The following is a 15,162-nucleotide window of genomic DNA, read 5'->3' as shown; positions in this document are numbered from 1 at the left end:
GTATTTTAATAGTTTTATCACAAAAAATGCACTTTGTCATGAAAATTATATGAAATACAGTAATTAGTGAATATTTCTCAGTGAAAATACAGCAAATGGGCGAATTTTCTGTGAATAATGTGTATATATGTTCCACAGAGAATTCCGCGAATTGCTGAGTCCACGAAACGTGAGAATGCGAATGGGGGGGGGGAGTACTATACTAGACGAACTAAAGTCCAACATACTCAGTGAAAATACATCTCAAATCAGTGAAAACAGGTCTCAAAAGAACCTAAACTACTGCTAAATAGCTCGAAGGCTACCAAGGCAAGAATACTTTAGAAGCCAGCAGAAATGAATTGAGCTCTTCAGCTGTGTCATTCCTATTGTTCCCCAAAAGCAGGCGGGGCCAGTCACCTACACAAAAACAATAGAAGCGCTACCACGAATTTTAAACTTTAAACTGCTGTGCGAGGTAGAATCTATAGCTATGTAATTACTCGGTAAATTACTTATATGAAACATAATTTTCAAGAAGACAGGAAGTTTGAAGTTGTAAGGGTTGAAACCTGATTGAGTTGTATATTAAGAATTTTGCAATCTGGGTCACAGATATCTGGTAACTAAGATACATCAGGTGCCTGTATACCGTAAATGAAGCAAACATTTATAATGATCATTCCCAACTGTAAGGATAAACTTTAAAAAAAATAAGAGCACAACAAAGTGAAAGCAGCAGTGCCTGCATGCCCAAATCTAGAGTTAGGCTAAATGTATAGGTGTATAGGATCATTAATCTGCAGGCTACAGTCAATAGCTAACACCTGCATCCAACTCTGAGGTTATAGATAAGGACATGGATACCTAGTTGAGCTTACAAGGATGAACTGTTGAAAGGTACACTGCGCCTGCAGTTTCAGCTGAATCTGCTCTCTCTTTAGAAAGATCTTCTCATGTCCTGAACAAGACATCTCCAGCTGAAGTCAACATCTGTGAGGAAAAATACAGTGAGTAACGACTGTAATTCCCAGACAGGTCTGACAACAAAGTAGCTGAAAGGCTTCAGCTCCATAAGACAACTTTGTCACTTCTGGATAAGACTTAACAGCCTCTCTGTACATCACTGAGGCACAAAAATCTAAGGATGATGAACAACTTCAAAAAGGTTCCTTAATTTCCATCTTCCAAGGAGGGAATTGAAAAGTACTACAGAATTCCTCTATGCACCAATGTCTACTGCTGAGGTTCAAGACAGAAGACCATGAAAGGGAGTGACCTTCACAAGTAAATGCTAACATAGCTCTGCTCCCTTACACTGGTATGGGAAATATAGGCAAAAAATCTGGTGCTTGAAGAAAACCTGCACATCTAAATTACCAGCTGAAGTGTTTCCCTTATCACTTAAGTTTCCAGAGAATGATTACAAGATGTACAATTTTTTGAGCTGAAAAACTGCCCCATCCATAGTTTTCCCTACAAAGATGGAGACGTGCAATACCAAGGGTTCAATGAAAATAAAAAATAGAAAACTGATGAATCCAAAATTCTGTCCTGACTACACACTGAATGTACTCAGAACTTCACAGAGAATGCCTAACGAATCCTCCAGAAATTCAAGAATCGTCTGCAGGAACTTTCAGAAATGATTTGTAATAAAACACCATCTCCTAAAACAACCTAGCTAAAGTGCAAAACAGATCAAAGAACAAATTTTTGGCAACCTCTAAAAAAAAAAAAAAAAAAAAAAAAAAAAAAAAAAAAAAAAAAAATTATGTCCCATAAACTGACAGTAGGTCAGCTTTTACTAAAATACTGCATAAATGTTAATACTTGTGGAAATGATACCCCGGTCTGATTACCTGTCCCAATTCCTAATGCAGTATCTGAATCCTCATAGCATAAGCATATCAGTAGCACTGGCTCTAGTTGGGTAAAAATTCTCATTTCAAATGTCATATTCCATTTTGGAAACATGTCTGTCTGACAGTTCTGTTAATAGTGTAACACAATGAAGGAAAAAAAACCCATGTTTCACAACACAAAATGTATAAATAAGAGGTGTACAAATGGCTAACACCATCAATAGCACTGTTTCCTGTTTGCAAGCTACATCTAAGAATGAAGACTTAGTCTATCAATAATACTAGGATCATCCAATGCAATCTCTGGAGTGTACAATAACATCAGGTGGCTACTACCAGGATAGGTAGTTAGCACTGGAGAAGACCTCAAAACTAATTATTATTCATGAAGTTAACTTACACAGTTTGGCTACGGATAACCAATACTGTGCAGCTATTGAACTGTTCGGCAGATATTAATGTGTTCCCCCAACATGCTGGACAGCTGAAACCAAACCTTAGTTGACTGCTCACATCAAAGATAAGACTCATGTGTAGAGCATTATCACATTTACTGAACCAATTCACAAAGAACAAAGCTGGGCCAACACCACGGTTTTTGTATATCTATCTGACATAGTTGCAAAAGCATACTCTTGTGTTTCAGACTCCTGGAGCTGGACTGTGATTTGGACCAACTCACCAAAACAAGACTGAGGCAACACAAATGTTACCCATTTATCTATTCAACATAATCACAGTGGCAAATTCTGAGTTTCACACTCCTAGAGCTGGACGGTGTCCTTTAAACCAATAGTCAAACACAGAACATTGGTTAACTAATACGTAGGCCAATGCTACATTTCATTAGCATCCACTGTTCCAATGGATGCTGGTGCTCATGATGAAAATCATGCAAAAAGTTTGGCCAATTATTGCCATTTTTTTTTTTTCAGAAATCCAGACTCCACTGATCATTATTACTGAAAAAATACCTATTCACTCCTGAGGTCATTGTAGCAGCTCAGCTGGAAACTACTGACATGTGTGAATGAGCTCCATTGTAAATGAAGTTACATTAATTCCAAAAATGAGCATGTAGCCAAGAAGTCATTCCACCTTACTCCCCTGCTGATAACTACCATGAGCAAAGAGGTTTGCACTGATGATCCCAAACAAAATTATGGTAACATATTCGTGCCCATAAAGACATGCCAAATTCGTTCCATTAGGATAACAGTGGATTCATTGATCATGTCAATTCTGTTACATAAAAACTGAACTGCACAGGTGGAAATTAACCCTTAAACGCCGAGTCTCTATTTACAAAAACGTCTCCCGTATGCCGGCGGCGTTCGGTGAGTTAGCGCCGAAGCAGAAAAAAAGTTTTTTTCAAAAAATCACAGCACGCTTAGTTTTTAGGATTAAGAGTTCATTTTTGGCTCATTTTTTTGTCATTGCCTGAAGTTTAGTATGCAACCATCAGAAATGGGAAAAAATATCATTATCATATATAAATATTGAAATATATGACAGCGCCAAAAAAATTTTTCATATATAATTTTATACAAATCGCGCTGTGAGCAAAACGGTTAAAGCTAACGGGTTATTTTGTTTTTCTTTGTATTGTACACTAAATTGCAATGATTTTGGTATATAACAAATTGTAAAACGATCAAAGCAACACAGAGAAAATATTACCACAAAATGATGCATGAATTCGTAATGAGCGGACATAAAAAAATGTTTTTTTTCAAAAATTCACCATAAATCGAAGTATTGTGCTAGAGACTTCCCGTTTGTTGAAAAATGGAGCTAATTGATTGAATATTACTAGACTGTAAGTATTTTAGCTTACAATTGCAGTTTTCGACCATTTCGGTCGAGTTAAAGTTGACCGAAAGTCAAATTTTTTCTATTTATCGTGATTTATATGAAAATATTTCAAAACTGATAAAAGCTACAACCATGACTTATTTTCTGTTGTATTGTACATGAAATTGCGCACATTTTCATATATAAAACTTTATGTAACGACTAATATAAAACTGTACAAATATTACGACAACGTGACGAAAGAATTTCTGAGATGTTCGGCCAAGTTACGCAGCGCAGACGTAAGGAAAATTTTTTAAAAATTCACCATAAATCAAAATATTGTGCTAGAGACTTTCAATTTATTGCAAAATGAAGGTAAATGATTGAATATTACTAGAATGTAAGAGTTTTAGCTTACAATTGCGTTTTTTACCATTTCGGTCGAGTTAAAGTTGACCGGTTGAAATTTTGGCAGTTATCGTGATTTATGTGAAAATATTTCAAAACTGATAAAGGCTACAACCATGAGCTATTTTCTGTTGTATTCTACATGAAATTGTGCACATTTTCATATATAAAAGTTTATGTAACGACTAATGTAAAACAATGCAAACATTACGACAACGTGACGAAAGAATTTCTGAGATGTTCGGCCGAGTTACCCATGGCGCAGACGTAAGGAAAAAGTTTTTTTTCAGAAATTCACCATAAATCGAAATATTGTGCTAGAGACTTCCAGTTTGTTGCAAAATGAAGGTAAATGATTGAATATTGCTAGAATGTAAGAGTTTTAGCTTATAATTGCGTTTTTACCATTTCGGTCGAAATTAAAGTTGCCCAAAGGTTGAAATTTTGGCAGTTACTGTGATTTATATGAAAATATTTCAAAACTGATAAAAGCTACAACCATGAGTTATTTTCTGTTGTATTCTACATGAAATTGCACACATTTCCATCTTTATAACTCTTTATGTAACGACTAATATAAAATGGCGCAAACATTACGACAACGTGACGAAAGAATTTCTAGCGCGGACGTAAGGAAAAGTTTTTTCAAAAATTCACCATAAATCGAAATATTGTGCTAGAGACTTCCCGTTTGTTGCAAAATGAAGGTAAATGATTGAATATTACTAGAATGTAAGGGTTTTAGCTTACAATTGCGTTTTTTTACCATTTCGGTCGCGTCAAAGTTGACCGAAGGTTGAAATTTTGGCAGTTATCGTGGTTTATATGAAAATATTTCCAAACTGATAAAAGCTACAACCATGGGTTGCATTTTGCTGTATTTTACATGAAATTGCGCACATTTTCATATATAAAACTTTATGTAACGGCTAATATAGAACAGTGCAAAAATTACGACAAAATGACGAAAGAATTTCTGAAATTTTCGGCCGAGTTATCCTTGCGGAAGAAAAAATTTTTTTCAAAAATTCACCATAAATTGAAATATAGTGCTAGAGAGTTCCAATTTGTTGCAAATGAAGGTACATGATTGAATACTGTTAGAATGTAAGAGTTTTAGCTTACAATTGCGTTTTCGACCATTTCGGTCGAGTCAAAGTTGACCGAAGGTTGAAATTTTTTGTAGTCGACATACGGATGCGTCCACTTGGCACCCAACAGACAATTTTAGTCGACGTATGATACGTCCAGTAGGCGTTTAAGGGTTAAAGAAGCTATAGACAAGAACATCAGCTGGGTAGGCTATGGATGGGGTGAGTGGTTAAAGGCAGACCAAGCAAGAAGTAAAATGGGTAAAGTGTGGGCAGTTTATGCTGTGGACAAAGTGGGATGGTCAGCTGAACTGGACTCTATCAGTGTGCTGGTGAGATGGGAAAAGAACTGTCTACTGTCCAGGTCTTGCCACTGCTGGGATTGGGGAGGGGACAATCATCAATGAAACAAGGGAATGGAACCAGGAACACACACTGCTCTAGCAATATTGGGCTCAAGGCCAAAATTTGCTGTACAGGTTCCTTGGGTGATGACTGATGTTTGAGACCAGGCAGACCCATACAGCTGAGGAAGATCTCTAAGTAGACATAACATCCTCAGTGGTCCCCATGAATAGTATGTAACGGAAGTGGTAACACAACAGCTAAAGAAATTTTTGAAATGTAAAAGGCATGAGATTATACATGGAAAGAGCAAAAACTTACTCCAACTTGCTTTAAGGTGTTCATTATTCATTCACTAATAAGATAATTTACACAGACCACTGAGCTGACTATCAGCTCTCATAGGGCTGGCCCAAAGGATTAGGATGAAATACCAGGTCTAGGTCGTAGGCCTAGAACTGGAACTAAATAGTTCATTTGCATTATCATGAACAAATGAAAATTAAGTTTAAGGATCGACCGCCTAAAAAAACCCAATAATCTTTAAAAAATTCGATTTGCTGAAAAAAATTCTATGGCTTCGTATAGGGTTCAAGAATGTGTCCACGAAATATTATGCTAAAATTTGCCGTATTTCTCTAGTTATGGCCTAAAATGTAACAATAACTATATACCCATAAAACACCAGTAGCGCAAATGATTTAGTCTGGTATAGTTTTTTGATATATATTACTAAAACTTCCTTTGAAATGAAATGTATAATGTCAATAATATCCTACTCGGCACCTTTTTAGTTATTCCTAGCCATGACAACGCACACGTCATACCATGACGCCGACTGTGGCCGAGAGTTGCCTATAAACTTCAAGCTCGAGGACACGTTTTCATGCTCGCTAGCCTTGACTGAACTCTGTATTTTCTGCGGTGTTTTTGTTTTTTCACTGTGCCTAAAAGGTCCAAGAGTTCACTTCATGCTTCTAGAATGCGGAAAAGCCAAGTGGAAAAGTCCAGGCGAGAAGTAGAAGAAAGAGTTCAAGAAATTAGTGCCATAGAGGGGAATGGAGCGACGGAGAGAGAGAGCTGTCGCCCATCAAACGGCGCAGGCAGCGATCTCTGCTGACCAGAGACCAACCACATCCACCCCTAAACGCCTCTTTATTTGTTCGTCACTACCAAAGGGCAAAGATATTTTAGAAAAAGAAAGCAGTAGCTCGGAGGCTGATATTATAGACGATCCTGAAAATAAAATGATCATAATAAGTGAAGCAAGACTTGATGAATTACTTGAATCACGAATCCCTAATTGTGAATGTAAAGTAATTCCCAGGATCCATTTGGCAAGGGATGGATTCAGAGACACTAATAAAAAAAGTGTAGGCAACTATGATACCTAGAGTAATACATTGCAGCAAGATCAGACAGGGGACCAGGAACCTAAAATTTATAAGAATGTGTCTTAGGCACATAAATAATCAATTAATATTCTTATTTATAATCATTTTGCATTAATTAATACCCAAAAATAAAAATTAAAACCATAGAATTAATTGTAACACAGTCTTGAAGTCCCTTTTACTTTTTTATGTAACTAAAACTTTGAAGGCCGTTTCTCAAAACATAAGTTTTTAAGCCTTTAAAATGCATCTCCTCCTTAGTATTGGACCAATCTAAATGAAATTTTAAATATAACATGGGGAAACATGGTAGATTAAAAACAAAGCCGGGGATTTTAATATTTTGAGTTTCTGATTTTTGGCAATTTTTTTTTCTGTAATTTTTCCGGAAAATTTCATTAAAAAAAAAAAAAATTCATATCTCGAAAAATAATTGAAAAATCAAAAATCCCGGCTTTGTATCGAAGGTCCATATGTGTTTTATACGTGGTTCAAATCTCATCCCTTAAAACCAAAAAGCAAAGGAGGAGATGCATTTTGAAAATGGCCATTTTGGCCGAAAAATGCTCTAGCGTCACAAAACCTAAGGTCTCTGAACAAAAATTTTTCCCCAGAAGTTCCACACAATATCCTTTAACAAACCCCTATATATCAACAACCTGTCGTTAAAAAAAGTCGGAAACCGGCCGATCCTTAAAGGAAAAAAAAGGAAGTGGTAAAGATAAGCTCACTGAAGGCCTAAAACACTTTGTGGTATGAAGTCCTGTAATTTTTCATAATATATTTGCAACCTTTGCCCCTTGCTTGTGTCTGTATGCTTAGTGTTTTCTAGTGTCTGATAAAATTTTAACACCAACATTCCCTACACTTTTGACTGGCTTTTCTCCTATTGTTACTGGCTCATCTCCTATCCTTATAATTCTTTTCTACATAGGCTTTGATATATATTTACTGTAATTCATATATAGTATTTTATATTATGCCACTCAAAATTTGCATATATATGTTACATTCATAATAATGTTGTACTGGGGAATAGTATATTGTAAATACCGCATCTTTAACCAGATAAAGCATGTAATAACTTATAATCACAATAACAGGAAGGTGTAGATATTCCAGCTTTAACTGGTGAAAGCCAGAAAAACAGGATTTTAAAAACATCTACCACATGCAGGCAACCAATACTAACAACTCATTAATGTGTCAGATGTTTTAGGATCACAAAGACAATTACTATTTATATTTTAAGAAAACATATCTCAAATTGATATAAAAATAAAAAAATCAAGCTATATGGTAGCATAATGATACACACTAATATACAATATAAGATTAGTTAATACAGTTAATTACCTCAGTTTACTTATCAAAAAGCATAAAATTTACAGTATGGACAAAAGCATCAAATTACTCTGACATGTAACCATATGCAAAAGCAAATAGAAAACCCATGTAGATGAAGTAAGAAAATGATATCAACAAATAGTAGTAAAGAAGACTTTGATAATGCTAGTTTCCTCATTGAGGAAAAATACTAATCCATGAAAATTTACCAGGCAAATCAGTGAAAATACTTCAATAATAAATGTTTAATAAAAGTGTATATTTGTGTGTACCACAGGGAAAAATGAAATACTTCCAAGTATAAATCCCAACTGGTTTTGCCTTTAGTTTTCTAAGACATCTTCAAGAAAACTTACACACTGTGTTAGAGATTTACATATATACATGCTAAGTACTAGTGACAGTAAACCAAATATAACTAAGTGACAACATTGCGCAGTAAGGAGCTCTATTGTTTCCTACAATGCTGTTGTTTATACTGCTAATGATGCCCATACTCCCTACTGGTATATAGGTATTTATGTTATTGTATCATTTTGTTCCATAATGAATATACAATATATATACATGCTTAGGGTTTACTTGAGAATATGTACATTTTTGGATTTTGGTTCTCTGTTGGTAATGTGTTGAATAATGGTTGGAAGCTGTCGCCGTACTGTATATATACATGCTTAGGGTTTACTTGTGAATATGTACATTTGGTTCTCTGTTAGTAATGTGTTGAATAATGGTTGGAAGCTGTCACCGAGCCTTTTCTGTCTCGTCACACCAAGTAAACTATCTTCCTTAAAATATATATATTTTACAGGTTTCTTTAGAAATAAATGGACTGAATTCATACATTCTTTTGCTGATAGTCATATGCTTACAGTTTTCTTTAATATAACCAGATTCTATAAAGCTTCCTTGAATAGAAATGGTGGTTTCTATTTCTTTCCATTATATTATTGGAATAAACAATCTTTTTAGTTCTATCCAATTGGTGGCTTGATTGTTTGCACTAATATGAATGAAAACTGAACTTTCTCCTGTGTATATCATATATATTCATGCTGTTCTATTCTCTTTTACAATTATTTTCCTGCAATATAGCATTTGTTACTGCATTGTATTATGGTTATTAAATGCTACATTAATTCCAGAATTTCACAATTCAAGTATTTATTTCAATACTGTATATACCATTCATAAATCCCCCTCCCCCCAACCTCCCCACAGTGAAAAATAAAGGATGACTGAAAAGCTGGAAATGCAATCAAATTGCAGCACCTGCAATTGAGAAGGCAGAAAACATACGGATTACCAACCCAGCCAGGTCGAGCTAAGAAAGATATTTCTTTCTCTGTCATGCTGTAGCTAACTGAATGTTTGTTAAGTACTGACATAAATAATTCTATTTGGAAGTCATAAAAATAACGTACACCAATAGGAAAAATAACTTCAAATAAGGGTCATCTTCAAACACATGAAAACAAAAAGGTAAAAACAATGAAAAACACAAAAGGAACAATTAAAAGCTAGGCTCTCTACATTAGGTCTTGAACAGAAAGACGACACAAACAAATTGAGATTATTATGGAATTTGAACTGATATTATTAGAAGATAAACCCCATTTCATAGGAAACAACCCTACAGGAGCCATTAACTTGCAATTCAAGCTTCCAAAGAATATGGTGTTCAATGAAAGAAGTTACTGAAGATAATAGTGAATACAGAAAGAAGAGATCAGTTATTAGAAAATAAAAAAAATAAAGATAAAACCCTTAAACGCCGAGCCTCTATTTACAAAAACGTCTCCCGTATGCCGGCGGCGTTCGGTGAGTTAGCGCCGAAGTAGAAAAAAAGTTTTTTTCAAAAAATCACAGCACGCTTAGTTTTTAAGATTAAGAGCTCATTTTGGCTCATTTTTTTGTCATTGCCTAAAGTTTATTGTGCAACCATCAGAAATGGGAAAAATATCATTATCATATATAAATATTGAAATATATGACAGCGCAAAAAAATTTTTCATATATAATTTTATACAAATCGCTGTGAGCAAAACGGTTAAAGCTAACGGGTTATTTTGTTTTTCTTTGTATTGTACACTAAATTGCAATGATTTTGGTATATAACAAATTGTAAAACGATCAAAGCAACACAGAGAAAATATTATCACAAAATGATGCATGAATTTGAAACACGCAGACATAAAATGTTTTTTTAAAAAATTCACCATAAATCGAAATATTGTGCTAGAGACTTCCGTTTGTTGAAAAATGAAGCTAATTGATTGAATATTACTGGACCGTAAGTGTTTTAGCTTACAATTGCAGTTTTCGACCATTTAGGTCGAGTTAAAGTTGACCGAAAAGTCAAATTTTTTCTATTTATCGTGATTTATATGAAAATATTTCAAAACTGATAAAAGCTACAACCATGACTTATTTTCTGTTGTATTGTACATGAAATTGCACATATTTTCATATATAAAACTTTATGTAACGACTAATATAAAACTGTGCAAATATTACGACAACGTGACGAAAAGAATTTCTGAGATGTTCGGCGAGTTACAGCGCAGGCGTAAGGAAAATGTTTTTTAAAAAATTCACCATAAATCAAAATATTGTGCTAGAGACTTTCAATTTATTGCAAAATGAAGGTAAACCATTGAATATTACTAGAATGTAAGAGTTTTAGCTTACAATTGCGTTTTTTTACCATTTTGGTCGAGTTAAAGTTGACCGAAGGTTGAAATTTTGGCAGTTATCGTGATTTATGTGAAAATATTTCAAAACTGATAAAAGCTACAACCATGAGCTATTTTCTGTTGTATTCTACATGAAATTGAGCACATTTTCATATATAAAAGTTTATGTAACGGCTAATGTAAAACGATGCAAACATTACGACAACGTGACGAAAGAATTTCTGAGATGTTTGGCCGAGTTACCGTGTGCAGACGTAAGGAAAAAGTTTTTTTTTTCAGAAATTCACCATAAATCGAAATATTGTGCTAGAGACTTCCAGTTTGTTGCAAAATGAAGGTACATGATTGAATATTACTAGATTGTAAGAGTTTTAGCTTATAATTGCGTTTTTTTACCATTTCGGTCGAGTCAAAGTTGACTGAAGGTTGAAATTTTGGCAGTTATCGTGATTTATATGAAAATATTTCAAAACTGATAAAAGCTACAACCATGAGTTATTTTCTGTTGTATTCTACATGAAATTGCGCACATTTCCATATATAAAACTTTATGTAACGACTAATATAAAATGGCGCAAACATTACGACAACGTGACGAATGAATTTCTGGCGCGGACGTAAGGAAAATTTTTTTTAAAAAATTCACCGTAAATCGAAATATTGTGCTAGAGACTTCCAATTGGTTGCAAAATGAAGATAAATGATTGAGTTTTAGCTTACAATTGCATTTTTTGACCATTTCGGTCGAGTCAAAGTTGACCGAAGGTTGAAATTTTGGCACTTATCGTGGTTTATATGAAAATATTTCCAAACTGATAAAAGCTACAACCATGGGTTGTATTTTGCTGTATTTTACATGAAATTGCACACATTTTCATATATAAAACTTTATGTAACGGCTAATATAGAACAGTGCAAAAATTACGACAAAATGATGAAAGAATTTCTGAAATTTTCGGCCGAGTTACCACGCGGGCGTAAGAAAATTTTTTTCAAAAATTCACCATAAATTGAAATATTGTGCTAGAGACTTCCAATTTGTTGCAAAATGAAGATACATGATTGAATATTACTAGAATGTAAGAGTTTTAGCTTCCAATTGCGTTTTTCGACCATTTCGGTCGAGTCAAAGTTGACCGAAGGTTGAAATTTTTGTAGTCGGCGTGCAGTACGTCCACTTGGCACCCAACAGACAATTTTAGTCGACGTATGATACGTCCACTAGGCGTTTAAGGGTTAATAGATTAAAAAATATAAAAAATTAGTAAAATGCTACGTGAATTGTTTTAGGACAGTAATGCACTGCATCTTCACTTAAAACTTTTGAGGTTCTAATTGCACAACATCCTCGGGCTGAAGGTCATATGTAATGGTGTCAGCCATCCAACGAATGATCACATTTAAACTGTTATCAGGTAGTGCGTCTAGGACAAAGCCAACACATGAGATGGGCAAATATACAAGCATGGGTTTGTGATGAAAATGCATATTCTCTTGCAACCATCATCTCATCATCTATCCATACTTAATAACCTTCTTGACTAGCATATTCAAAGAGGTTCTTGATGCACCTTTTAAATAAAGAAAGATCTAATTAGTGAATGGCTCTACAGTCTTACATGGAAAGGTCCACAATATTCTGACAAGACCATCAAGCCTCATTTTACCCTCATAGCACTCACCTAAGGGCTTCTTCTTAATAAAGAGAATACTGGAATAGGTTACAGCACAAAAAAAATGGATACTTTAGCATGGGAATTGAAGGAACAGGCTTACATTGAAAGTAAAAGGAAAGAAGTTGTGAGAGAGAGAGAGAGAGAGAGAGAGAGAGAGAGAGAGAGAGAGAGAGAGAGAGAGAGAGAGAGAGAGAGAGAGAGAGAGAGAAACAATTATACCTTATGTAATCTTTTGATAATGTTTTCATTGTATTCTTTGTTCCCCTCAATCATGCCCGTCACAGGATTGGAGAACCACTCCCGAAACTCCCGATGAGAGGCGAAGACATTCGGCATCAAGAAGTGCATTAGAGACCACAACTCCATCAAATTATTTTGGAGAGGTGTGCCTGTGAGCAGCAAGCGTCTGGAATGGAGAAGTCAAAAATTTTTTGAAACTTAAAAGAATCATGGCCAAAATATAAATATAATTTCAAAATTAAACAGGAAATATACAGGCAGTCCCCGGTTAACGGTGGGCTTGGTTAACAGTGATCTGGTTTTATGGCACTTGTGTAGCACCGAAAATCAAATTGCCAATTTTTGGCGCCGAAAACCGGCGATTTCCACTTATCAGCGCCTCGATTTTCGGTTATCATCACACCCTCAGAAACGGAACCCCGCCGATAACCGGGGACTGCCTGTAATGCAATATATTTATGCAGAGAATGTAAAAGCACAAAAGAAAAGCAAAGCATAAGTATACAGATCAATTTAAAAGGAAAATGAAACGAAAAGAGCAGTACAGTGCTCCCCTACTTTTTCATGAGGATAGGTTCCAGAACCCACTGCAGAAATGCAAAATCCCCTCTAAAAGTGCTTATAACTGCCAAATAAACTGTACCCCTTATACTAAAATGCTTATAACTGTCTATTTTAAACGTTCACTTCCTAATTTAATAGTTCAAACAAAAATATACCTTATCATACTAAAACAATTTAAATCAATGCAAACAAAAATACACCCCAAACCATCATCCCAAAACACCCAAGTCATCTTAGATTACATTGTTACAACTGTTATTCTTAAGTATACTCTCCCCTAAAATGCTTTTAACAATGATTTACTAATTTAAAAATAATATTAATGTAAACTCAGCAAAATATCTATAAATGTTTAAAACAAATTACATAAATCTTTAATACAAAATAAATAAATCTGTCTTACAGAGCGTTTGGCAAATCATCATAAATCTTTAATACAAATTACATAAATCTGTCTTATACAGTATTTGGCAAATAATCAAGTTACCCTTGTATACATAAGCATAGCTGTTTTCTCTCATAGTACTGAAGTTGCTCCATTTTCCTTTTACACTGGTAAAAACAATTAAAATTATCACTAATTTGATTTTTTTCGTAGAGCAACACTTTATTCACTAATTACTATATTTTTTCATATTGTGTTCATGACTAAATACAGATTTTATGATAAAAATGATTTACAGTGTACTTACACTGTACTAATGTAGCTGTTAAGCTCATTCTGGGCTGGGACCCAGAATGAGCATAACAGATTTATGATTCTCTCTCTCTCTCTCTCTCTCTCACTTTTTAAGGGTAATGTAAAATGTATTTGAAATGATATTACTGTTAAGTGTTTCTGGATGATAGAGCATACTGTACAGGCAGTCCCCGGTTATCAGCAGCCTCGGTTACTGGCGATCCGGTTTTACGGTGCTTGTCTAGCGACGATGATAACCAGATTTTCGTAGCTGATAACCGGTTATCGGCGCTGATCGCCTCTTGTTGGCGGCGCTGATCACCGGTTACCGGTGCTGCTAACTGGTTATCGGCGCCGCTAACCAGGGATCAGTGCTATTATCGCCGATTTTCGGTTAGCGGCAATTTTCAGTTGTCCTCACGCAGTTAGGAACGGAACCCCGCCGATAACCGGGGACTGCCTGTATATGACACATTTTGGAAGTAATTTGTATTTTTCCTAACATACAAACCTGAGGTCTTTATATAGGAATTACCTTCAGCTCAAGCTGGAGCAGACTATTCTACACTACAAGGTTGTCTGGTAGTTGCACTACCGATGGGAGGGGTGAGGGCTACCCTCACCACCTCCCATTGCTGAGTTATGCATCCACTTGCCTAACAGGCCAGGTATCAGAATGAGGGGTGGCTAGGGGTGGGCAGTGTATGTAAAGACCTCAGGTTTGTATGTTAGGAAAAATACAAAATTACTTCCAAAATTTGTCATTTACATATTCCTACATGACTACAAACCATCAGTCTTTACATAAGAAGACTTATTGTTTGGTGGGAGGATCTGAGTAGACTTCCTAGGCGACAGGAGGTTTTCCTCACCTACGACTTTTTCCTGGTTGTGTAATGTTGAGCAAAGGAAGCAGTCCCATGCCTCTGATCAGGGGGAAAAATGTGTGCTTGACTGTCAGCAGACTTCTGGGCTTTTCAAGGGGGAGGGGGGGGGGGGCAGCAAGACTTGCTTCTATATTAGATCATAACAATGGAAAAAATTGAATGGCTGATCACTCAACAGCATCTGTGCCCGTCTA

At 35.3% G+C, this 15,162-nt stretch overlaps 1 protein-coding gene across 12 annotated transcripts in view; it reads right to left on the bottom strand.

The window, feature by feature from the left end:
• Window positions 1-15,162, bottom strand: part of dom (domino) — a 190,307-nt gene that overhangs the window by 125,255 nt on the left and 49,890 nt on the right. For all 12 annotated transcript variants that reach the window (XM_067114216.1, XM_067114220.1, XM_067114224.1 and 9 more), the window contains one exon: window positions 12,818-13,004. In XM_067114216.1, the coding sequence (XP_066970317.1) occupies window positions 12,818-13,004 (187 nt within the window). The remainder of the gene's footprint in view (window positions 1-12,817; window positions 13,005-15,162) is intronic.

The sequence above is a fragment of the Macrobrachium rosenbergii genome, chromosome 13 (assembly GCF_040412425.1).
Source record: "Macrobrachium rosenbergii isolate ZJJX-2024 chromosome 13, ASM4041242v1, whole genome shotgun sequence".
Taxonomy (NCBI): domain Eukaryota; kingdom Metazoa; phylum Arthropoda; class Malacostraca; order Decapoda; family Palaemonidae; genus Macrobrachium; species Macrobrachium rosenbergii.
Note: the sequence above shows the minus strand (reverse complement) of the source record. Positions and strands in the feature narration are given on the sequence as shown.